At 39.9% G+C, this 24,494-nt stretch overlaps 3 protein-coding genes across 5 annotated transcripts; 1 reads left to right on the forward strand and 2 right to left on the reverse strand.

Moving 5' to 3' along the window:
- The first annotated feature begins 134 nt into the window (after positions 1 to 134).
- LOC121950771 (G/T mismatch-specific thymine DNA glycosylase-like) lies at positions 135 to 7,420 on the forward strand. Of its 2 annotated transcripts, XM_042496877.1 has the most exons (11): positions 135 to 239; positions 874 to 945; positions 2,147 to 2,307; positions 2,725 to 3,017; positions 3,128 to 3,197; positions 3,686 to 3,821; positions 4,035 to 4,117; positions 4,209 to 4,303; positions 4,464 to 4,635; positions 5,966 to 6,118; positions 6,601 to 7,420. In XM_042496877.1, exons 2-11 carry the CDS (start codon positions 890 to 892, stop codon positions 6,726 to 6,728), a joined length of 1,347 nt encoding a protein of 448 aa, XP_042352811.1. In that variant the 5' UTR covers positions 135 to 239; positions 874 to 889; the 3' UTR covers positions 6,729 to 7,420. The 2 variants fall into 2 exon arrangements, with proteins under 2 accessions (XP_042352811.1, XP_042352812.1); XM_042496878.1 differs by lacking the exon at positions 874 to 945.
- Positions 7,421 to 8,120: 700 nt separating this feature from the next.
- Positions 8,121 to 14,635, reverse strand: LOC121950639 (patatin-like phospholipase domain-containing protein 2). 2 transcript variants are annotated; one of them, XM_042496709.1, is made up of 10 exons: positions 14,369 to 14,635; positions 12,849 to 13,081; positions 12,661 to 12,726; positions 10,609 to 10,818; positions 10,441 to 10,501; positions 10,127 to 10,330; positions 9,134 to 9,275; positions 8,915 to 8,992; positions 8,485 to 8,714; positions 8,121 to 8,244 (listed from the first exon to the last, which is right to left on the reverse strand). In XM_042496709.1, the coding sequence occupies exons 1-10, from the start codon at positions 14,571 to 14,573 to the stop codon at positions 8,201 to 8,203; spliced, it is 1,473 nt and encodes a 490-aa protein (XP_042352643.1). In that variant the 5' UTR covers positions 14,574 to 14,635; the 3' UTR covers positions 8,121 to 8,200. The 2 variants fall into 2 exon arrangements, with proteins under 2 accessions (XP_042352643.1, XP_042352642.1); XM_042496708.1 differs by having other exon boundaries at positions 8,171 to 8,714.
- Positions 14,636 to 16,347: 1,712 nt separating this feature from the next.
- Positions 16,348 to 24,441, reverse strand: LOC121950525 (1-acylglycerol-3-phosphate O-acyltransferase Pnpla3-like). The gene is made up of 9 exons (XM_042496552.1): positions 24,130 to 24,441; positions 21,337 to 21,569; positions 20,170 to 20,235; positions 19,186 to 19,395; positions 17,908 to 17,968; positions 17,594 to 17,788; positions 17,293 to 17,434; positions 16,910 to 17,017; positions 16,348 to 16,711 (listed from the first exon to the last, which is right to left on the reverse strand). Exons 1-9 carry the CDS (start codon positions 24,314 to 24,316, stop codon positions 16,390 to 16,392), a joined length of 1,524 nt encoding a protein of 507 aa, XP_042352486.1. The 5' UTR covers positions 24,317 to 24,441; the 3' UTR covers positions 16,348 to 16,389.
- Between the last annotated feature and the right edge of the window lie 53 nt (positions 24,442 to 24,494).

The following is a 24,494-nucleotide window of genomic DNA, read 5'->3' on the forward strand; positions in this document are numbered from 1 at the left end:
ATTCAATAGTCCCAAACATTTCTTCTTTGGGTCATATTTATATTACTCTCAAATATATTTTACATTTGCACCCCTACTTCTCAGACTTGAGATCTTCCCGTGTCAAAGTTGACCGGCAGTGCTGTCATGTCTTTGTTGCCGCTGTAGCACCTCACATATTGTGAATTGAACAGCGGGATATATGGAAAAATAACACTTATTGGTACAGAAGAAACTAATTCAAACCTTACCCACAAGAGGTACGTCTACGTTTTTAAATACTGGTAAATTGTTTGCAATTTCTTTGCGATGATTTTCAGTGGATGCGAAACCATTCATCCATGCTAAGTTAGCTGAACAGCTAGCTGTTGGCTAACATTAGCTGCACTTGTGGCACAGCTATTTAAATGTTCTGAACAATAACATCCATAGATATCACTCGGAATACAAAACGCCTATTATTGAAACGAGACGGCTACAAACTCATAACTTAACCTGCTCGCAATGTTTTCTAAAACTGTATTAAAATGGATGAGTGATTTTCATTCGGGTTTAGCTTGTTAGTTAGCATAGCCGTGGAAGAAGGTGTAGAAACAGTCATTAATGTGCAGTCGCAAAATTTGGGGTTTATATGCTGTTTATACTTTTCACAGTGGGGCCTGCATATGTGTTTGTTTTTTTTTCCTTTTTGATGTATTCACCATCTTAGTTATCCTCTTGTTGGTATTGTTCATGTTATGGTTTATCTTTTGTTACTAAATCCACAGTTTGTCTACAATGCCCTGCTGGCACATGCATTCAGTTTCACACACTGCCACACACTAATTATGCTAAACCTCATGTGCATCACCTAGCTATGTTTCCTCAATATGCATATTGATTTATTTAATAAAGTCAAACCACCCAAAAGATGGAAGACAAGCTGAATGGATTCCCTGTTGTGTCCCCGGAGTATCTTCAACAGTGGTGAGTCTTCCTCCTCACCAACAATGTGGCCTTACAGGATTATAGCTGCAAACCTCTGAATGGCAAAGTGTGATGAAAATGAAATGAAAGCATGTGTGCCCCTTTTGATTTTGTTTTACCATTGTTTTCATAATATGCCATTTGGGCTGTCTATCATTAATGATGATTTACAGTGCTATGCATTATTTTGTTATACCTTAATTTAATTTTACTTTAGTTTAATACAGGGAAAACATCTTGTTTGTGAATTAGCTTTTTCCTTAATACAGTATTAAGCTTTTCTTCAGTCTCTTTGATTCATTAACCGTTGCTGACTGAGAATTAACAGTGTGGGTTTTCTCGTTGGTGTGAAAATAAGTTGCATGCAAGTCTGCAGAATATTCCCTTTTTTTAAATGTAGACATAAACACATGCCTTGTTTTCAGAACTGACATGCAGTTTTTAGGTCCACCTCACCAAAACGACTGCAAACTTATACAACAGGCCTGCAAGCAGCTCTACCTTCATTTAAGGTTATGATGTTCAGGTTTTGTTGAAACTGTTGTAAGGAGTTGTTGATTCAACTTTATGGTCATTTTGAAATGTAGGATGTAGAAGTGTTTCTAGTATATCATTCACTCTTTGAACATAAATTTCCACAGAAATGCCTCCAACTGCACTGGCAAACTTTACACACTTTACCAGTTTATTAAATAATAATATCAGCTTCATCTAGTAAACCAATAAAAAACTCTGACCAAATAAGTTATCACAAAGAAACCTATCATTTATGAGGAATAATTGAGTCTTTAAAGTTAAAGGAGATTTTATCTTATTTTATCTTTATGTTAGTTAAATTATCAAACTAAGTTATGCATTGTCACTGTCTCTTAATCAATAAATACAGAAAATCAAAATCAAAACAAGAAAAACACGTAGGTTACATGACACATTGGACTAACTCAGCTTTAACCCTGCAGCAAGAGTTGGAAATTTGCACTAGCCAAATGCTGGGAAAAATATGCAAGTGACTGCTACTCACCAGACAAAATACAGCGTTAATCTATTGAGTGTCTGGTGATAAATGTTTGAATCCATGAGCCAGAGTGGCAGATTAAACAAAATAGTTAATTTCTAACTCCACCCACAGCACACCCCACTGCCATTTCACTTATTGTATACTACTTTCCTCTGTTTGTTTTTTTTTTTTGTCTTCTCATAGGGTTCAGTCTGCACAGCAGTTTCAAGCTCTCCAGGCCCAATACGCAGGCTTCAACCATCAGTCTCACTACCCAGAGGGGCAGACAGGAGAGACAGCCATGGCACACATGGCTAATCCAGAACCCATGATGGATCAGCAGGAACCTGCAGACCTGGCAAAACGTACTACAATCCCTTTTGAAACCTAACTGTATGTTTAGATTGGCTGGTTCTGGGTCAGGGATTACATATCTTAGTTTGTCATAAAGTGTTGACTTAGTATTTTAACAACAGGTCTGCACAGTTATACCTAAATAACGAAATCTGATGATTTTTTTTGTAATGCAGCACGGCGTCAGCATGCTTGCTAGTCTGCATGCTTTTGGAAAGCGTTTGTCATAATGTCAAAAATATATTTTTTAAATAATTTGTAGTATTGTGGTTTGCTTGGAAACTTCAAAAAATGTAATTAAATTAGTAATATTATGGCACAGTAAAATGTAGTTGGAGTTTGTCAACAGTTCAGCAAAGTGCGAGGGCACGGTGAAGGTTCAGACGCTTATTCCTTTTTAATATCACTTAAATGAACTTTTCTCATAGCCCCACCAAAAAAGAGAGGCAGACCAGCTCAACCCAAGGCACCTAAGGAACCTAAACCACCAAAAGTCCCCAAGGCACCAAAGCCACCTAAGGACCCAAATGCACCTAAAGCCAAACCTGGTCCCAAGCCCAAAAAGGCTGCTGAGGCTCAGGCAGATGGCAAGCAAGAGAAGATTGACGAGAGCTTCAAAAAGGTGAAGAGGAAAATTGACCGCTTCAAGGGAATGTCAGAGGAGGAAGTCATGAAAAAGACTCTACCAGACCTGCTGGATTACAACCTGGACTATGTTATTGTAAGATTCCTTGTTCAGCTGTTTGAGTGGAGCCAAATACACAGCTATGACAGATTAATTTGAGTTTGTAAGCCTCAAAAACATGCACTGTTTTGTTTTGTTTTTTCCAGATTGGCATCAATCCAGGACTTATGGCAGCTTTCATTGGACGGTGGTTTCCAGGTCCTGGAAATCATTTCTGTAAGTCATCTCATAACAAGGATTTTAAGATGTGTTATAGTAAAAATTGCTCATGTTGATCTTCAGAACTGATCAGAGTGGTTCCAACCTTTTCTTTAAGACATACCCCTGCACCCGAAACAAATTAACTCAAGTACATCTTCATCAACACCACCCGTCACGTTCCAAATGTGTTCTATTGAATGTATCATTGACTGGATATTATTCAACACTGTTACCGAGTATTTTTTTCACACAATTGTTTTACATTATTTTTTATACAATTTAACTGTCAATGTTTCAGGTAAGTTTTTCAAGTTTGCATTTTTACTACTACTAGTAGCAGAAGCTAGCTATTTCAACCAGTTGGTCATTACTCTTAGCTAACTATTTGAACAGCATATTGATTATTTATATATATATATATATATATCATGTTGCAAGTGGAGATGAAGTCTTCAGTTAGTCTGAGAGATGATTTGATTTACTGGGTAACGTTTATGTTTCAGGGAAGTGCCTGTTTCTGTCTGGATTTACTGAGGAGCAGCTCAACCACATGCATGACACCACCCTGCCTGTCAAGTACAAAATGGGCTTCACCAACATGGTGGCTAGAGCAACACCAGGGAGCAAAGACCTTTCAAGGTAGGCCTTACAGACTTTAAGTTGATTGCTCATATGATGGAAGTATGTATTTAGGGCAAAAGGGGGACAACCTGAGTTGTGCTGAAGTTGGATGACCAACAGGAATCTTAATGACTGACTGTATTAGGCTGAGATTCCTGTTGGCTTTGACATTATAATTTTTGTTGCAATACTGTGTTATAACCACTTCTCCTTTTGTTTTCCTCTCAACAGTAAAGAGTTACGTGAAGGTGGCAAAATTCTTGTAGAGAAGCTGAAGAAATTCAAACCTCTTATTGCTGTTTTTAATGGAAAATGTAAGCAATGTTCTACAACAGAGCAACACTTGCAAGAAAATGATTCAATAAAATGAATTGAAGTAATTTTGTTTCTGTTTCCCCCCCAAAGGCATCTATGAAATGTTCTGCAGAGAGATATTTGGGAAAAAACCGAAGACACTTGAATTTGGATTGCAGCCACACAAGATCCCCGACTGTGACGTGGTGAGTATCCAAGTTTTATCTGTTTAGCAAACTAGTTTTATCTGTTCAGCAATACATCAGTATTTGATGGCAGTTGTAATCAGTATCAATGCTAAAAAAGTGACTGTTAATTATAGGACATCTGAAGTGTTTTTGATCTGACAGTTGTTTCCCTCTACAGGCTCTGTATCTTATGCCTTCATCCAGCGCTCGGTGTGCACAGTTCCCTCGTGCTCAGGACAAAGTCCACTTCTACATCAAACTGAGGGAGCTCAGAGATCAGCTGAAGGGGGTCCAAAGACAAACCGAGATCGAGGAGGTTAACTACTCATTTGACCTACATTTGGCCAAGGGTAAGCACAGTTATCATGGATGAATGGATGTGTGTTTTGTTTAAATAACCCAGGATTAAACCACTGTGTAACATGGCAGGGTTTTTTGTGTGAAACTAGAACACATCATTGTGACATATCAGGGGAAAAAAACAAGGCTATCATTAAAAAAAACGTTAATATGCATTGAAAGTAGTGCCATAATTGGCTTTCAGTAAATTGTGATATTAAAATACTGCTTGAGAAATATCATAGGAGAGGGAGTGTGATATTGCTGTTACAGTTCAACTCGCCTCATTTTTTAAGTTAACAGTAACACCAGGCATCAGATTAGGATTTGGTTGTTCATCTAATTACTATTTTTGGCTTTGCCGTAAAAACGCTAATAGTTCTGCAACCGCTGGAAGTGATAGTTGTTGCCTAGCAACACAAAACTTTGCCGTGCTATGTTGTGTTAGTTAGGTCTACACGTTATTCTAGGGGCAGCTGCTTAGTATCGTGTACATTTATCCGTGTGTTTCCAGTGAAATAAGAGTTTGTTAAATGTAGCAGACTGTTGAATACAGTGTGCTCCTCTTGACTTGCCAAGGCGAGTAGGAAGAGTCCTTACCGGCTCAGAGCTGCAGTCTCCGCCGACTCCCGCACTCACGCTTACGGTCACCTGAGTTTTCTCGTCACCCAGCCGAGGAAACTCTGGCTCCTGTCGCCAGTGAGGGGAGAGGCCAGGTCTAGAGTCCCTGCCGGGCAAACGTCTGTCAACCATCCCAGCGCCCTGCTTAAAAGGGTCTTCGTCTCCGCGCCACATTTTCGAAACATACCGTCGTGCACAGTCTTGAAGCACCATGCGGGGGTTAGCTAGCCAGCTAGCTAGCTATACTGAGACAGCTAAGCTAAAACAACAGCGGGGCTAACGGCTCCACACGTCCACAGAAAAGTCCTCAGAGCGGCTTTGTTGAAGAACACCGCTGCCACCAATGCAACCGAGCGTCCTGGGTTCACCTAACTGGATAACTAATAAAGCAATAAACGGGACGGAAGACGGTGTGCCAGCTCCAACAGGAACAGCTGCGCTCTTATTTTCCTTAACCAAAACTCCCACACATGAACAAGCCCCAAAAAGAGTTAAAGTCCCCCCTATTACGTTCGTTAATGTAGGCCTAATTAATGGTATAGAAAAGCTATGAGGCGGAGTGATACAGGATGAGTTAAACGTCCCAGTGATGTTGTATGTCAGCGCTCATGGAATGCATCTCTACCAAATTGCTTGATTGGAACTAACTAACATTTAGACATCTGGATCAAGTTCAGGTCATGTTTGGCATTGACTTTTCCCCTTTTTTTACATCAACAGAGGATGCCAAGAGGATGGCGATAAAGGAGGAGCAGTACGATCCTGGTTATGAAGATGCCTACGGTGGAGCGTACACAGAGAGAGGACCTGAAGAGGGTCAAGCTCAAAGCCAGACCAACGGTCACTGTACATTTGCAACCACAGAAAACACAGGTAACACACTCACACAGTTTAAACAGTTGTTTCTGTAGAGTGTATTCCAGTATTAAGATTTTACTTCATCCATTAGAGGTTGTTAAAATTAAACACCTGTTGTAATGATGGACCTTTTTCACAGCAGACATTTTAACTGGTCATAGAAGTTAAGGCACAGGTGAAACTGGTAACACAAACGATGACTCAGTTTCATTCAATCCGTCCTTAATGTTATTGATCACACCTGTGCCTTTCCTGCTACAAAATGTCATTGACTGAGCCACTGCATGTATTCATACGTGGATTTACAAAGTTTTCCCAGTATCCTGCGTAACCTCATTTCTTGTGTGCATGTAAACATACTTTGTGAAAAAAAAATGGCTTCAATTTATGATTGATTTATTACAATGGACAGTTTTAGCAGAATCATCATAATAGATATCAGTTGTGTCACGTCATCCTCAGCACAGGGTTTTAGTCTGTGTGTTGTCTGTCTTCAGAAGGAGCACAGGAGGCGACCACGTCACAGATACCAGAGGGCCAGCTCCCAGACGGACAGTGGATGACCCAGTCCTTTGCAGATCAGATCCCAGACATCACCGGTGGACCAAAGGACGGCAGCGTATAAGGAAAAAGACTTATTTTGTCAGGTTTTAGATCATTTTAATAGTGTCCGAGTGGAAATACACAGATAGATGGACTTTTTTGTTAGATGTTTTGCAGAACATTCTTCTGCATTTTTTATTTTGTTTGTGGTCTTGTATACATGTACGATCATCTTCACGGCAGTCTTTTTATATATGTGAAATCAGGGACTTGACAATGATGCTGGACTGTCCTTGGAGAAGGTTATGTATTTAAACATTTGTTTTTGCCTTTGTACTGTACTGTACCTTACTGCACTGTGATGCAGTATGTGAAAACGTTCAATTTCTACTGTTTGGACAGTAGATAAAACTTCAGATGGTTATTTTTTAAGCTTGATTAATCGGCGTGAAGCCTATATTATCCTCTATGTGAATTGAGGAGTTAGCTAGCATTAATGTTTTACATTCATGGTGCTATGAACTGACCACAATGCAAAAAGATCACTGATGAAACCAGACTCTGATGTTTGTTAGAGATTCCACACAGGGAATTCTTCACAAGCCTTTCAATATGTTACGAACCTCAAACCAGGTTATATTTTAATCTTTTTATCATGACTTTTTTGCTTTAGTGATTTTAGAATTCTTTTTTGTATGTTTATGAAAATGTCATTCACAAGGAATTTTATGAAACATTTGTCCATTAAAATCTCCTGATTATGCTTTTTCTATATCATTGGATTACCTTTTAGTCATTTTTAGTGTCACATGGCCTTACGGGTAAACTTGAAGTATTATGAGAATAACTGAGGTTTTCCTTTTTCTAGGGAAAATATTAGGGAATTTAACAGTACAAAGTAAATTCCAACATAAAAGAGAGGCTGACATGAGTACATAACATCTTATGACAAATCTACCTAACTTTAATATATCTTCAAGGTCCAGTTTGTTGGATTTAGTGGCAGTTACTGAGATAACACAAACACAACAATTCTTATTTTCAGGTGATTGTAGACTAATTAAAAACATACTTATGAAAATTATATACCACTTTTGTCAATATACATTCCCCTAGATCCAACACACTGGACCTTTAAATAGACACTTCTTCATTGATTGGTTTATATTGTACATTTACAAGATTTAATTTCAGCCTAATCTTTAAATTTAAGGTAGCTATTATATACTCACTCTACTGTCACACGGCTGGAGTTATTTTAAATGCACTTAAAAGGAATAATTAAGGATTTGTCTGCTTTTGATCCTCAATAAGGTGAGAGGATGAAGGTATGGTTAGTTACATAGCACATTTCAGCAACAAGGCAATTCAGAGAACTCTACATTAAACATGAAAAACCCGGAGACAAAGTTCAAAGGAAACACATTTAAAATGGACATTTAAATACAATATCAAACAGTCATTAAAGAGGAAGAGAATACACAATTAAAACAAGCTGAAATAGCATAAGGTTATATTAAGGTATAAAGGTTACAGCAGCAAAAGGAAAAGTCTTCAGCCTTGGTTTGAAGGACCTAAAGATTGCAGCAGCAGACAACCTGGGAGGTCAGGATGGTTCATAATGAAGCAGAAGATTCAAAAGACAAATCCAAACGTGCATTTCTTCTTCTACACAAAAGTGTTAAGAGATCATAAATAAATATCAGTTAAGCTGCTTTATTTCTATACGATCTAACAAAAGTGATACATATGCATCGCATTCATCTAAAGGTTTTATATTTGCAAATCTAAACAGCCCTTTCTCTGCCTTGTTGATGTTTGATGAAGTGTCTGTTTACCTCTGTGGTTTAAAGTCACCTTGCTGTACGCAGGTTTACTGGAGGCAGAGAAGCTGGATGGAACTGAGAAGGTGGATGCGAGAGAGAGCTCCAGGTTACCGTTGTTGTCCCAGTGAAGAATTTTGTTGGAAATTGGGGGGACTGTTGAGGTCAAGGGTTGAATGTTTTTGTCTCCTCTTGTCTGGCTTCTTAGGTCTGAGCTGCTGCTGCTGTGCTCCTCTGAAAATGTACTGGGAAATACAAAAGAAACCCCAAAACAAACATGATAATCTTCATAAGTCAAGGTTTTGCAATGAAATCATCTATTTATTAATTGTTGTTAGTTTGGCAAAGGCAATTTGTAATCCTAACCCAGTAATTCAGATTAAAATTGATAAACTAAAAACTAAAAAAAAGAAAATTCAAATTCTGAATTTTTAATTGCACCCACCTGTTGGAGTCCTCGTCTCTGCTGCTCCACGTCCGCCTGCAGAGATCTGCAGTCAGCTTCAACATGGATAATATCATGCTGTTGTAAATAAAAGACCAATGTAGAATAAGTTTAGAAAAAAATCAAAGTGAGGCTTAACAATTTGAGAAAAGACATTAAGTGACTGTGAATTGCATGCTCGACTGCCTTAATTCTGTTTGCATCATCAAAACTCTTTACCTTTTAATGAGTATGAAGCTCAGCTCAATGGGCAGCATGACGAGGGTCAGCAGACATAAAACCACTTTCACTGGAAGGAACTCAGTGAGCTGAGACCATCGAGTGTCACCACTATGACTATCCCTGCAAGCCTCACACAGCACTAAAAAACACACAACACACACACAAACACACACAGGTGTCTGTCATTTTAGTAACATTGTCTGTGGTAGATGTAGAGTTTGTGCTCGATCTACATTCAATTAATTCACCACACGTTAATGTTAAATCTTTAACATATATATTCTAACAATCTTTACATGAAACAATAAAATATTCCAAAAAGAGACACTTTTCCAATTTTCAACTAGGTCTGTGTCATGGCAGAATAGGCATGTGTGCAGATGAACGCTGTTTGTCTGAAATGTAGCATTTCCCGTCTTCTGGCTAATTTTTGCTCACAGCATGGCTGGGGATTTCCTACCGACATGGAGGGAAGCCACTGTTCATCTGCATACACTCCCCGTGCTACGGTGACAGGTTTTTTTTTTTATTTTCTGGGTTTCATCTGCTAGCTAATAAAATTTCCCTTGCTATTTATTTTTTTCTAATACATTTTAATTTTGATCCTTCATAACAAGTTTGCTTCTTATAAACCAAAACCTTACAATTAATTCGTAAATGGACTTGCACTTGTATAGCACCGTTTAGTCTTCAGACAACTCAAAGCACTTTTAAATAAATGCCACATTCAAACACACATTCCTAGAGCAGTGTCAGAGGCTACCATACAAGGTGCCACATGATACTCGGTTAGCCATTTACATGCACTCACACAATTTGGGGTTCAGTAAGGTGCCTGAGAAGGAGCCGCGGATCAATTCACTGATTTTCCAATGAGTGGATGACCCCCTCTACCTCCTAAACCACAGCCATCGCAGACCCTTTTGGATGCCAGCTAAACCCTCCCTTTGACTCACAAACCTGTGACCTGCTGACACCTGCCCTCCTTACCTTTCTTAAAGCTAACTGGGAGGTTCTCTATGACTTTCAGGCTCAGCCACCAGTGATCTTCCTGATGACGATTATGTCCATTCAACAGTGTCTTTCTGGACTCTTCAGCTTGAGCCACTTCCCTCCTCGTCTCACAACAAGCAGGTTTGACTGCGTCTGTTTCCGCCATCACACTGGAGGAAAGACACTGTGGCCCAAGCAGATCTATAACACACAATAGACTAATATCATGTATTAGTTGTTATAACATACATGGTGTGAACCAGAAAAATCAAAGACTCAGTCATGAGGAGGAGGAAGATGAAGGAGCTCACCTCTTTCTCTCAGAAAACGAAGCGCATCCATGTAGCCGTTGTGACAGATTTCAGCTAGCTCCTGTTAAAAACAACAGTGTAAAATCATTAAGGCTGTTTTGCTCTTCTTTGATCTTCTCACACATTTCATTTGTCTAAACTCCACTGTGTTAAAGAAAAAGCACCCACCTCCAGTCTGGGAGGGAGGAAGGATGTACAAACCCGATGCACATTGCTAGTGTTGACCTTGATGCTAACGTTGCCGTAGTGCACCTCGAGGAAGTTGAATGTACCCTCTCTGGGGCAGATGTCACTCTCGCCGGAGAAAGGGGCCATAGTGATGGTGTTCCTGTGCTCAAATAGAGGCATGTTGTTGCTCAGGGCTCCATCCATATAGAGCTGAAGAGAAAGAGATATAAAAGTAGATGACAGTCAAGCTCAGCTCTCTGCTAAATGCATGTACATGTGGCTTTAATCCGACGACCAATTTGTGTGTTCCACCACCTTGTTGCACCGCCATTACTGCGGTGGCACTTGGCTCCTGCCCGCTGACATTGACAGTGGTAGATACAGTATTAAACAATAACGTTATAAGGTTATAGCGACAGCAGCATGGGTATATGATTGTGTAAGTTAGTCAGTGGCCCCCAGTTACCGATGAACATTCATTATATGAAATTATTCAAATTTACATAGAATGAAGTTGTGAGGCGCTGTAATGTGCTGTACTAGCTAACGTTAGCTAGCACAGTCAGTTACTAAAGAGTTGAATTTAATCATTACTAACTTGTTACATTTGGAAGAAAAAATAAAAATATACGATTTTGTGTTGTTTTATAATTTAGTCCTTTTTGTTAACATTTTTGACCCACTTTTGGAAACATGTTGGTCCTTTGCAGGGAATCTATGCAGTCTGTACGCTCTCAGACATCGGCACAAGTAAAGGCATGTGTATTTCACATTTACTTTTTTTTTTCTAAAGTTGACGTTTGCTATTACTGTTAGAGCAGCTGAGAGCTGCAAAGGTTCTTCCCCAACTCCTAGACATCGTTTTCAAATGTAACGTTACAAAAACAGTAACGGTAAAAGCAGAAAATTGTATACTTCTCAGTACAGCTTGCATACAAACAGATGGGGAGTGAGGGAGATGCCACTGCAGTAAAGCCACCTGGTTACTTCTGGTACTTCGCCAGATTCGTCCATAGGAGGCATGTATGATGCAGTGGAAATGGATTACCATTCATGCATGGTGAAGACGTGTTTGTTCAGTGCATTCAAGATATTATTTTGACATAATAAGTAGCTGTCTTGTATTCAACTTCAATTAATGATTTCCTTACCCAGAGTACCTTCTACAACTCTTAAAGAGGGAGCGTGAACATTTAGCTGTGACTTTATACAGTCAGGTGAGCTTGGGCTTGTACCATAAACTGTATAAAAAATGGACATAGCAACTGTGACCTCACCAGTTGATTTGAGGACTCTGGACTGTGGACTTGTGGACTCTCTGGACATTCCGGTCTACTTAGTTTACTGTCGGTGTCGGGGTCCTAGTCTCCATTTTCCCATTATTCTCCCCCTTTGTGTTTGTATGTTCCTGTCTGTCTCTCTCGTGTGTTGTTGTGTGGAGCTGCGTGTGGCCTCACAGTCTCCTGCTGCCACTCAGACCTGCACACCTGCTGCTCGCCTGTCATCAAAGCACCTGCATTCTCTCTGATGGATATCAACCATGGTGCTCTGCCCAGGCCAACTGTGAAACATTTAAGAGTTTTCTCTGTGCACTGTTTTTTGACTCCTTTTTTTCTTCACATAAACTCTGTCCACTTGTTTTAGACTATATAGTGGGTCCTAAAATGTACAGCCATTACAACAGTCATTTAAAAAACTGTTTCTATATCGATGGTCTCCCTGTATGGCTGTTGAGCATGGATGCAGAATGGTAGCTGTAAAGAAAACCACCCAGCTCTTTCAACTTCAACTTTATATGACAGTAAATTATGTTTAAAATTAAGATTATCAGTCCCTATTGCAGCTGTTACAGGAGAAAAATAACCAAAGCCCAATGGGCCCAGAAAACCCCTTTTCCTCTCCTCCCTAAAATTGTGCCAGAAATCCAAACTCAGTTTTTTTTTACTGTCTCATTATAGGGGCTTAAAAGTAAAGAACATCGTTAAACCATATTGTATAGCCATTTTCTTTTAGTCCTCTCACAAAAACATAGCTAAATTTGATTGTACTCACCACTCCACGGTATGAAGGTGGGCTGAAACCACAGTAAATAGGAAAAAAGCAGCTGCACATCAGAACCTGCAATGGTATAACAACACAAAACAAAACCTCATATATATTAGAATTATATCAGAATAGATGCAGTCAAATCAGACAAGGTTACACAGCACTTCAGTCCCTCTGATTCTCCTCTATTCTACCTGAATTAGCTCCTCTCTGCTGTCAAACTCTGACACCAAAACATTCTTCCCATCAGCCAGTCTGGTAAGAGACACACAGAGCCTCCCAGACGCCCGAATGTGGGCGTCTGCTGGGAGCTTCTCCAGCAGGGAGTCCTGTACCGTCCGCAGCAGACTGAATGTCGGGTGGAAAACTCCCAGAGTGTGTTTTCTAGCTTCTTTCGCCACAGCCAAAACATCAACACAGAACTGCTCTGAGGAGGAGAAAGAAGCACAATCACAGATTGGTGTATTTATTATGCAGTAAAGATAAACAAGTGTCAGAATTAATGACATGGTTAGTTAAGCTATCCCTTCATATTTTCTTCAGCTATGTATTGAAAAAGCCAAAGTTGTACCCCGACTCACTGAGTGCCTTCTCTTGGAGCTGTAAAATGTATTCTGAGTAATGTACCAAATGAATGTCTATGTGAGGCATTGTTTTGCAGATTTGTTTCTTATACAGCAACTGACTGGAATGAAAGGAATACAAGCCTCAGATAACACACACACACACACACAGACACACACTACAAACCAACTCAGTGACTTACCCCCAGACGGCAGACAGAGGTCACTTCCACCCAACACCAGTCCAGTTTGAGCTCACTTTGGTGCTTGACCCTACTTATTACTTATTTTAGGACATTTTTAAGCATTTTTAAGTGTGACATCTTGAGCTATTTTAGGTCTCATTACACTATATGTTGTCAGCATATCTTTATGTCATTTTTCTGGTTATGTGTCGTATATACACTGACATTTTTAATAATGTCCCTAATTGGTACATTATTTTAATTCTTTACTTGTCGTTGTTTTATTGCCGTGAGTCATTTCATCATTTCTACTGAGGATTTAAGGTTATTTTTGGATTTTCAAAATACATGGTAAATAACATACACACTATTTTTTGTAACTGTGATTTTATTTTTATTATTATGTGTAAGTGAATAAGAGAAGAAAGCAGAGAGAGAGACAGAGAGTAAGTGATGGGTGTTTCCCCTTGTATGGCCTCCCTTGAATTTGAACTCTTTGTCACTCTGGAATTTGCTCTCATTATTGCATGAACTCTGTGTGTCAGTGAACCCTCCAAGTACAATGCTGTTGTGCTCTGAGATAACACATCTCTCTGAAGGGCCAAACACTTCAGTTACTACAGAATGAAAACTTGCAGTAACGTGTCAGACATAAGTGTAGGGAGTGTAAGAAAACAAAACATACATTGCTTAACCTTTGAGGAGGTGGACATGGTGTATATTTACTTTGAAAGATGAGGTCACATTTTGTTGATTTTAAACATAGATGTATAAAAAGGAGAGGGAAAAGGATTTGATTACATGGTAGAGTGGTGTACTGGAAAATCATTTGTAATCTCAAAGCATTAGTTCATTATTGTGACACAACAATTGTCACCCAAAAGATCCTCATATAAAATACCCAATAAAATGACAGACCATGATGATTTCAGTCAGCCACTTATCTGCAGTGCACCATGAACTCACCAATGGGAATCCCAACAGTTAGAGCTGCAGCCACCAAACAACCAGACGAAGCTCCACCAATCTTAGCGGCTCCGTGAACCAGCCATGGGACCCGCTCCAGGATACAGCTCAAAGCCCCCAGATAGTAAATACTCCTGAACCCACAGCCTGCAAAAGATATGTTCCACTCCTTGTCCCAGTTAGACATCTTCTCTGAGGTTTCCATCAACTCAAAACCACACCTCTGTAGTCTCCTCAATCATCTATCAGAGTTCGGATGTGCATTTGGATTCCCTTCAATTTCCATTAACATGTAAACACTGTCTTATCTGCGCTACATTCTCAGGTGAACTGGGCAGTGCTTCATTTGGCCATGGTGTGGTGTTGCACAACTTACTAGGCTCAAACGTCACATGTTCCAAAACAAGCTACTCACTTCACATACTAAGGGTAATTGGGCCAGCTGCATGACATGTGATACTGCTTCCATAACTGTGTGGAGAACAGGAGGGAAAACAAGGAGCAGGGGGACAACAGTCTCATTCAGAGTAGGTTTTCTACTTGTACCTTCCCGATTTTGACCTGTACTGTACATCATCATACAAAGTAAAAACTAAGTACAGATTCTGCAAACTATAAATGAAGCAAGTAACTATGTAAAAAGGGATTCTTTAAGAGTTTCCAGCCATTAATCCATAAATGGATTATTACATTCATAGATCCTACTGCTTTTTTTTGGTTGAATGATTTTGGGATAGCCTTACAGACAAACTGAGAACAGTGCATCATAAAATCAGTATATCTAGTCAGTAAATATATAATTAAAAATCAATAAATGAACATAACATAGAGTGAGTAATTGAAATCCAAATGGTCATATATAACCTTTAAAATTCAGATTTCCTTTGTCATTTTCATTACGCACTTCCATACATAAAGGAAACCAAAATATGTTTCCCCTACAAGAAAAAAACAGTGAAAGTCAATAATAAGTTGCAGCAAACACTGGCTCTGCCTCCATGCTGTTGCGCCATGTTGACACACTTATGTTGATATCTGGGGCTAAACCAGCGGGTGAATCCTATGTATCCGTGACGCTGTTATCCTGATATCAGTGCTGCACAAAACAGAGTGGCAGCAGTGAGCTGGTTAGTGGGACTCGCTCTCAGGGAGTCAAATGCACTAACATGCATGTCAGCTGGACCGTCCACAACTATGAACAGAGACGTGTGACTTCATACTCTGCTCTGCCATTATTCTACTTTGCTGCCATTCAATGTTCTGGATGTACCGTACAACTCCTTTAGATCAATACATTCGTCTCGTCTACATTCTCGGCGTCAGAAGAAGCTGGCATATTATGGTAAATGGACTGTACTTGTATAGCGCTTTTCTAGTTTTATTGACCACTCAAAGCACTTTCACAGGACATGCCACATTCACCCATTCACACACACATGCACACACTGTACAAGGTGCCACCTGCTACTCAGTAATCATTCACATGCACTCACACTCCGATGACGCGGCATCAGGAGCAATTTGGGTTTCGGATACTTCGACATGTTGCCCAGAGGAGCGGGGATTGAACCACTGACCTTCCAATTAGAGGATGACCCACTCTACCTCTGAGCCACAGCCGCCCATCATCACCTTTAGAAGTTGCAATGGTACTGTGAGTCATTGTTAATATATAGCTGTGGATTAGTGAAGCTAAGTTCATAAAACTTAAGGAACATTAACAGCTTTTCTAAAAGACAAACTCAATGTGAGAGCACTAGAAGAGGGGGCAGAACATAGATGTATGCTTATCTCAAGAAAGGTAGTACAGCGAGTACTACTGGACAGTTGCTTACTGTATCTGATAGATTTATAATAATAATTTATATTAATTTATTTATTTATAATTTATAATAACCCACTGATATTTTCTTGATAGTTACAACACAAAACACTGAATCCTTTTGCATTCATTTATTCAACATTTTCACTTTCTCCTCTTTCAGTGCAATATTAAATAGATTTACTTGAATGCCGAAAACTTAATCGTCCGTTTTCTTGACATCTGAAGTTTGCTCGGATGCAATATTTCGAATCCAGTCCACCGCTCTGCCCAAACCCCAGCCTCCACCTGCATTCTTGGGTGACTCTGTGGCAGCTTCACCAAACCCAGAGGTGGGGCTGACGGTGGGTGTAGGGGGTGGAGTCAGAGGCATGTGGTCCCCATGTGTGTTCCAGGGGAGGATAAAACTGGAGGTGAGAGTGGTTCCCGGGGTCCTTGGGAGAGCGTCTATGTCCTCTTCTCTCTGGTCCAACAGGTTCAGGCCTGATGGCAGGCTTGTAGATCTGCGCAGTGAAGACTCACTGGAAAAAGTGCAGAGTTGAGACAAAGATTTGTCTTAAAAGAGAGGTGAGTGCTCCACCAGAGTTTCCACTTGTATAACTCTGAAGTTAACAAAAATGTGAGCATACAGCTCAAAGTACAGGTACAGCCAAGCATAACGGTTTTCAAGACACTCAGATTTGCATGTTCTGCACATTTACAAACGTGACACTGCACACCTGTCATATTCCTCCCTTTTGTCCTTCCAAGCCTGTTTGTAAATGTCTCCCGCCATGTCGTAGAGCCAGCTCATTTCCCGTGGTACATCTGGAATCCAGCCCACAAGTCTAAAAACGAACATTCAGAATCAGCACTACCACAATGGTGAAAATAATCTGTTACAAACCTTAAAATTTGACTTGAGTGAAAGCTGCAAACATTCGTTAAGAATTCTTATCAAGAATGGAAGTTCTCATTGTGAAAAATGGACAAAAACAGACACAAATTTCTAAGAACGAAGAAGAAAGAAAGAGATGCTATGATTCTAAAGTAGATCCAAGCATATTAGAAATAATTTAGATGTGGTATTGTAACAAGTTGAACACAGGCTAATACACAGTACCTCCTTGCTACAGAGTAGGTCGACTCCACAGGCAGAGAACGGGGGATCTGCAGGTAAGACGTCACCTTCTTTGGCAGGTAACCGGTCACATGGGACAACAGACCACCAGCTGAAGGCGTCTCTCTACAGGCCTCACACAGCGCTGACACAATCAGGGAAAAACAAATATTTTTTAGTTTTGTAGCATTACACTTAAGGTACTGGCACAGCAATATACTATTGCTTCTTCAGTGTGAATCACAGTCCTGTACTGTTTCCCTGGAGGCTTCCCCTGCTGATCATCTGATGACCATGTCCTTACCCTTTTTGATGTTAACTGGGAGATGTTGTATGAGCTGTGGATCCAGCCATGAGTGCTGATCCTGAGGTGGTATCAGTTCACTGTGTTGTGTGTTGTCATGGGACTCAGCCAGCTCCGTCACCTTCAGCTCACAACAAGCAGGTTTTGGTGCGTCTGTCTCCAGACTCCTTGTGGGACACTCAGTGCTGATCAGATCTGTGATGGGCATTTAAATTGAAATGGTTTTTGCAACAAGAAGTAATAGTAGTAGCACAAAAAAGTCATTTTCCCCACCTTTCATTGACATGATTATTTAATAGTAATTATGTCCTTACTGTTCTCTTGCAGGAAGCGGAGAGCATCTATGTAGCCATTATGGCAGATTTCAGCCATTGCCTGTAAAAATCCAAAAGGTGCTTGGTGAGCTGCAGTCAGCCTGTCAGTGGCACTGTGCTGTTAGCCTGGTGAGACCATCCTGATGACTTGAGCTTTACATGTGTCACTCTCTGTACCAGTCTGGACTTTATGTCACCCCAAACACTTTACAGAAATTACCAGCCGTTTCGGCCAATCAGGGACCCGCACCGCGTAAACAGCCAATCAGGGACTGCGTTGAAGTTAATGACGTAGAATACAGGCTGCTGCTGGCAGAACAGTAACGGCGGCTCCTGCATCAACAAGTGCTTACTCTAACATTAGTAGATAAAAACAGCAATAAGTGAAGTTATTACAGAGACACACTCGATAACAACAATTAAACCGGAACAAGAGTCCAGAGGAAGCTGGGTGCTGAATGAGAACCAGTGGTGTGATGCTTAGTTACAGTACTTACATTTTTTGGGAGTATCTGCACTTCAAATTCAATTTTTATTTTTCTGACAACTTTCAGTTTTACTCCACTACATTTCCTAAATTACATGTATACTTGTCCTTCACTACATATCCCTTAAGCATTTTAGTTATTTATTACAAAATAGGGAAGAAACTGAGGAAGGGAGGAGGGGATGGATGGAAGATTGACGAATAGGGGGGAAAGAAAAAATGGATTTTATTTTTTTAAAGCTGCAAAAAAAATGTATGCTCCATTTTCAAGGTAGCATATGTTGTGAAGAAATAAATTTCATAACTCAAAATTCTGACCCCTTGCTATTTATTACTAGCATTTACTTGTACTTTTACTTTCAATACTTTAGTGCATTTAATATGATACAATTATTTTTGATACTTTAGTATAGTAAATATCAGATACTTTAATGGTGTGTTCGCACTGAATGCTATGCGAGCGTTTCACACGGCGTACGCCTATTTCGTGTCTTTGCGTCCATCAAGCAGTAAGACATTTTTTTAGTTAGTGCTCAATAATGTGGATTTTAACAAATTTGCGAGCAAAGTTTGAGAGAAATATATCTATTGAAAGCATAATAAAGTCTTAGATCTTTAACTAAAATCTGTGGGAAAAAGGAACAAAAACAAAAGTGCTGCATTTAAAGTTTTGTTCAGTATAAACATCAGCACTGTATTCATTCATATCAATACTATACTTCATACTTTTTGAAATAAATTGCATCTATCTGCTGCGCACAGTTCTGAAACATGGACCCTCTGTGTCTCACCTGAGGCGGCGGGGGGAAGAAGGTGCTGGTCACTCTGTACATGTTCTCTGAGTTGACCTGGATGCTGACATTGTTGAAGCGCACCTCGTAGAAGTTGAGCCTGCTCCCTCGAGGGCACAGATCGCTCTCACCGGCGTACGCTGAGAACGTGACAGTGTTTCTCTGGTGACACTGAGGCAGGTTGTCACTGACAGCACCGTCCACATAATGCTGAGTGGAAAAAGAGGGCGTAGATCAGTGGGTAGAAAGGCATTTAACTCAGGGCCATTATGTCATAATCATGCTCTAAAATACTTAGAATACTGAGCACTGTCTAAGATATTGTGGACTGATTTAATGAAAATAAAATAACTATAGGACCAACCCCTGTGTATCAGAATGCAGCCGCAGTTATGTACAAATGAATCTATGTGACACAAAGAGCTGCTGATTCGGCTCTTTATATTTTGTAAGCTTCAGTTAGTGGTTAAATTTTTCTTTTTAATGTTTATAATTGCATTACATCAAAATGCACAAGTGTTTATATTTTTCTGGTCACTCAGTTTAATTGAAAGTTACAATGTTTTGAAATCTAATTAAATTATATGTGTTGTGTTTATCATAAAATCTCACTGTGGTAATGTACATACCCGCCTTAACTTCCCACTGTTTGCCAGAATTTGAATTTTGAGAGCAGTTTGAAGGTTTCGGAGTTGTACACTCTGGTAAGAGGGTATGATTATTACACCAAAACTAAGGTCCACAATAAGGAGAATATAAGGTTGGGGAACAGATGAATCAAATCTGATGCAAAAGCACTTAATATCTTACTTAAATTTCATTTTAATTTAAGCACAGAGAGGCTGCAGTCATTCAGTGCCTGCCTCCTGAACTCAGTCTAGTTGCGATTTCAAGGTAAACTTTACAATTACTAAACAAGTGCTTCCCCATAAACATCCATACATAAGAGACAATTTGCGTATCCTAGCTTGCTGGTTCACTCACCACTCCACGGTAAGTAGGCGGAATAACCCCACAGTAAAAAGGGACGAAACAGCTGCACACGAGGGCCTGGAAAAGGAGGACAAATTATTTACAGTTACACAAACTCCCTGCACAGTCAAACCCTTTGTCAAGGGCAAATACGAGTTTAAAGGGGAACACCACCTAATTTAATGATTCCAATATGTTATTTCCTTGGCTTTAGAAAGTTCAATCAATATTTGTGAACATGAGCTACTCTCTCTCTGTCTCTCACAGCCAGAAGACAGAGCAGCAGGTCTCAAACGTGTGATGTAATTAAGTATAAAGTCTGGACCTGCTCTGTAGACAATGAATGGGAGCCTGATTTTGTGGATCCACAAAATGTGTCCAAATAAACTGTTTTCTCCACAGAAATGAAGAGATGGTGATCCCATTCTTCTCCCATAATGACACACAGAGCTGTGATCTGTTAGGTGACAAATAACAAGGAAAACAAATGAGGCACATTTAAATAAAAAAATATTAGTAAGCCTCACATAATGTTTTTTAACTGGTAATAGGATTTTTCAGTCAGAAGTGGAACAACAAAGATAGGATGAGTTACAGTGGGATTTAATGTGCTCACCCCATTAACTTCAATGTGACTGACACCAAGATTTAGTAGATTTTTTGTAAGTACCCATATACTTAAATCATTCCCCGGGGTTCTCTCAGTGTTACCAAGATCATCTTTCACCATTAACTGTCAACAGAGCAGCTCTACACTTTATACCCTATGACATCACAAATTTGAATTTTAACACTAAGTTTTGGATTTGGGAGAGAGTTGTTCATGTTGATTTTTGGACTGTCTTACACCATTGGAATAAAATGTATGATTTTTTAAAAATGGGTGTAGTTCCCCTTTAAATCATTTTTTCAAGGAGGAAGTGAAAATTAGGATGAAATCTGTTACATAAGACATGACAGCAAACTTGGAAGAGTCACTCCAGTTCTGCTGAAAAACTGCACAGCCCCCATGAATCCCCCCCCTTTTCTATAATTCACATCTGTGTAGTCAACCTTTTGAAATCTTAGGCGTATCTACTCTTTTTCTTTTGGCACTGAATCATGTTGATATTTAAAACACAGAACTGTCTCCTCACCTCAATAAAAGGGTCAGCTTAACTCCAAAACTGTGAAATATACCTCAATAAGCTCCTCTCTGGTGTCAAACTCTGACACTAGTTGGTTTTTCCCATCAGATACTCTGGTCAGGGACACACAGAGCTTCCCAGAGGCTCGAACGTGGGCGTCTTCTGGAAGGCATCTCTGCAGGGACTCCTGTACGATCTGCATGAGGTTGTATGCCGGGTGCAGGGGCCCCAGTTTGTGCTTCCTGCCCTCTTTGGCCATGAACATCAAATCAGCACAGCATTTCTCTGCACAGAGGAACACATTACCTTTAGCTCATGCATGGTTGAAAAGCTGATATGGAAATAAAGCTATATTTAAAATTCATATTATTAACATTAGTTATTGCAGGAATTTCTACATGTTTATAAGTTAAAACAGCTGTAAACGGTATTTTGACTGCTGATGCACATTAAAAATAGAAATCCTAATTAATCTTGAAATCATAAAAACAGAAGTGCATATATCGGATCAAAATTGTTCAAATAAAACTTTTGATATCAGGTGTGCCTTAAGTGCCTTAAGGTGATGGAGGGTCATCCTAGGGAAAGGAAACTCTTAACTGTGCAAAAGTTTGGTATTTTTTTTACCAGCTGTGACAGCAGGGTTACTTTCACCTTGTGAATCTTTGTGTGTGTGTGTCATCATAGGAAAAATGTATTCCTGAGACACCTACTGTGGCAGGAACCACCACAGAGGCACTTTTGTGCTTTGCCAGGTGTTTATATCTGTATCTATATATCTATATCTGTCTGTGTGTCTGTCTCTCTGTCTGTCTATATGTCTGTTAACAAAGTGGAAACCTCCAGGTCTGAAAAATGAAGCAGATGCAGAAGTTCCAAAAACTGCAGTTTCGTGAATGGCCACTTGAAGCTGACTCCAAATACAAGTCAATTCCTATAGAGGAATCCGAGAAAGTACCGGAAGTAAACAAGTCACCATTACTGCGGTGGCATCTCCCTCCCTCCCACGTTACTTCACAAACAGTGCCTCTACCAAGATGTTTGCCAGAAGTGGATCAAGAATATTAACAGAAAGGAAACCAATAACAGCAGCATGATAGGTTTTTGTTCACAGTCAGTCTCTATTCATCTCACAGTGACTAGCTTGCAGCTGCCAAGCCTAACATGATAAAACAAATAACGTTAGCTAAGATAACACTGCTTCCTGGGGACTATAACGTTGTGTAGGGGCTGCAGTGGTCTCACAGAATAAACTAACCTAACTCAGTCAACTAATTGTGGCTTTATTGTGAAATTGTAATGTTATTTGCTCAAACTAGGGCAACTTAACGTTAGCCGGCATCACAAACAGAACACGTGCAACGGTAAATAAAGTAATGCACCCCATTATTGATTGTGCTAGCTCACGTTAGCTAGTGACTTTAGTAGGGTTACATTACAGCACTTCATCACTTGATTATGTGTAAATTAGAATAACTTTAAGAACACCAGTCATGTGAAGTACCTTCATCAGTAACTGGGGGCCACTGCCTTACGCCGTCAATCCAACTACCCATGCTGCTGACACTGTAACATTATAACATTGTTGTTTAATACTGTATCTATGGAAGTCACTGTCAGCAGGCAGCAGTAAATTGCCACCGCAGTTATGACGGCGCCACTGGATGCAAAACACACAAATTGGTTGCCGGATTCGTCTATAGACCCCCGTGTTAAAGGAAACTAAAGGAGGGGACATGTGTCAAACACAGATGAGGCCAGTGTCCTGAGTGCAGTCATTGACCCCAACTTCAAGCAATTAAATTGTCTGTCTGATGAGGAAAAGGAACAGTTGAGACAAACTGTGGACGGTCATCCTCGGCTGGTAATTGTAGTAAGGCACTTACGATTAGCACGTGGTGATGTGGCCATGGTGTTCAAGTCATTAATAACTTACACAAAAATTGCGTGCAATAGTCCACCATTAACTTTCTCTTGGTCTTCTCTATCACTCCTAATACACACACACACACGCACACAGTGGCAATAAATCATACCAAGTTAGGGTCGGTTTGGGTGGTTGATTGGAGAGGGTTACCACAGGCTTTAAACAAAGAAGATGGCAATGGCCGAAATGCTGATGCTTCAAAACGACAGTCCACAAACCAATGGGTGATGGTTATGTTGGCTACACCCATGATCTTATACAGTCCATACAGTGAGCAGTCAAACAGACTTTGTGCAGGATGCAGATACAAAACTTCACAGGTGTGTAGTTCGAAGTTCGAAGATGTTCATGGTATGAGCAAGGGCCCGACAAGTTGAGGGAGCAGGGAGTATGGAAGGGGCAATTGTCCCCCCCACACATAGATTTTACGCCCCTGGCTCACTTACTGGAGTAGTCTTATGGCAGGATGGTCTCTAGTTGGTCTTGTACTTTGAAGTGTCCAAATAAGATACAACCACAGCAACAATTCTACAGATCAAAACGTCAGCCGAGATTTTTTATATACCCATGAGAAGGCTAATGAGGTAAATGTGGGTACAAGCAGAAATGTCTAATGAAGAGACAGAGTAACCTTGAAGTACAACTGTAAATCAATATCTCATAGTATCTAAGGAAAAACAAACTTAGCTGCAAAATGTATCTTGAAAATATTCCCCATGGTGTTGACAGACATTAAAATAGGAGATCTATCAAACTACAAAGCGGTTTGTTGCATTAAATCTGTGCCGAATTATATAATAAAATATAGTGATTTAAATGACATCTTGAATATAGTTCAGTTTAACTCGTTACGTTTGCTAATTACCAAGGCAGCGTTAAATGGTAGATTTTTAAAAGAAGTTTGGTCCTAAAGCTCACCTAAGGGGATTCCAATAGTAAGAACAGCAGCCATCAGAGCACCTGCAGAAGCTCCATAGATTTTAGATGCATCTTGTACGAAGCGAGGGAACCGTTCAAGGATACAGCTGCTGGCTCCAACATAGTAAATCCCCATAAAACCGCATCCTGCAAAGGAAATACTCCAGTCTTTCTTCAGATCAATCATCTTCTCTTGTCCAACTCTACCACAGCAACTAACTACTGAAGATCTCAACTTGCTGGTATGTAAAATCAAAATGATGGAGATCACTGTTGGCCAACTTTCACCTCCACATCACCTGCAGGCAACATCCAAAGGTGAGAAGATAACAAACTGTTGTAATTTCAGATAATCAAGAACTGTT

The sequence above is a fragment of the Plectropomus leopardus genome, chromosome 11, assembly GCF_008729295.1.
Source record: "Plectropomus leopardus isolate mb chromosome 11, YSFRI_Pleo_2.0, whole genome shotgun sequence".
In the NCBI taxonomy this organism is placed as follows: domain Eukaryota; kingdom Metazoa; phylum Chordata; class Actinopteri; order Perciformes; family Serranidae; genus Plectropomus; species Plectropomus leopardus.

Excerpts from the sequence above, each read along its gene's own strand:
- LOC121950639 (XM_042496708.1), bottom strand. The coding sequence starts at position 14,573 with ATGGAAACCTCAGAGAAGATGTCTAACTGGGACAAGGAGTGGAACATA. Across the intron at positions 13,082-14,368 it reads AACTGTTGGGATTCCCATTG|AGCAGTTCTGTGTTGATGTT; the intron begins GTGAGTTCATGG and ends TCTCCTCCTCAG. Across the intron at positions 10,819-12,660 it reads CACCTTCATACCGTGGAGTG|CTCTATATGGATGGAGCCCT; the intron begins GTGAGTACAATC and ends CTTTCTCTTCAG.
- LOC121950771 (XM_042496877.1), top strand. The coding sequence starts at position 890 with ATGGAAGACAAGCTGAATGGATTCCCTGTTGTGTCCCCGGAGTATCTT. Across the intron at positions 946-2,146 it reads CCGGAGTATCTTCAACAGTG|GGTTCAGTCTGCACAGCAGT; the intron begins GTGAGTCTTCCT and ends GTCTTCTCATAG. Across the intron at positions 4,636-5,965 it reads TGACCTACATTTGGCCAAGG|AGGATGCCAAGAGGATGGCG; the intron begins GTAAGCACAGTT and ends TTACATCAACAG.
- LOC121950525 (XM_042496552.1), bottom strand. The coding sequence starts at position 24,316 with ATGATTGATCTGAAGAAAGACTGGAGTATTTCCTTTGCAGGATGCGGT. Across the intron at positions 19,396-20,169 it reads CGCCTACTTACCGTGGAGTG|CATTATGTGGACGGTGCTGT; the intron begins GTGAGTGAACCA and ends TTTTCCACTCAG. Across the intron at positions 17,789-17,907 it reads CCGCTTCCTGCAAGAGAACA|ATCTGATCAGCACTGAGTGT; the intron begins GTAAGGACATAA and ends TGCCCATCACAG.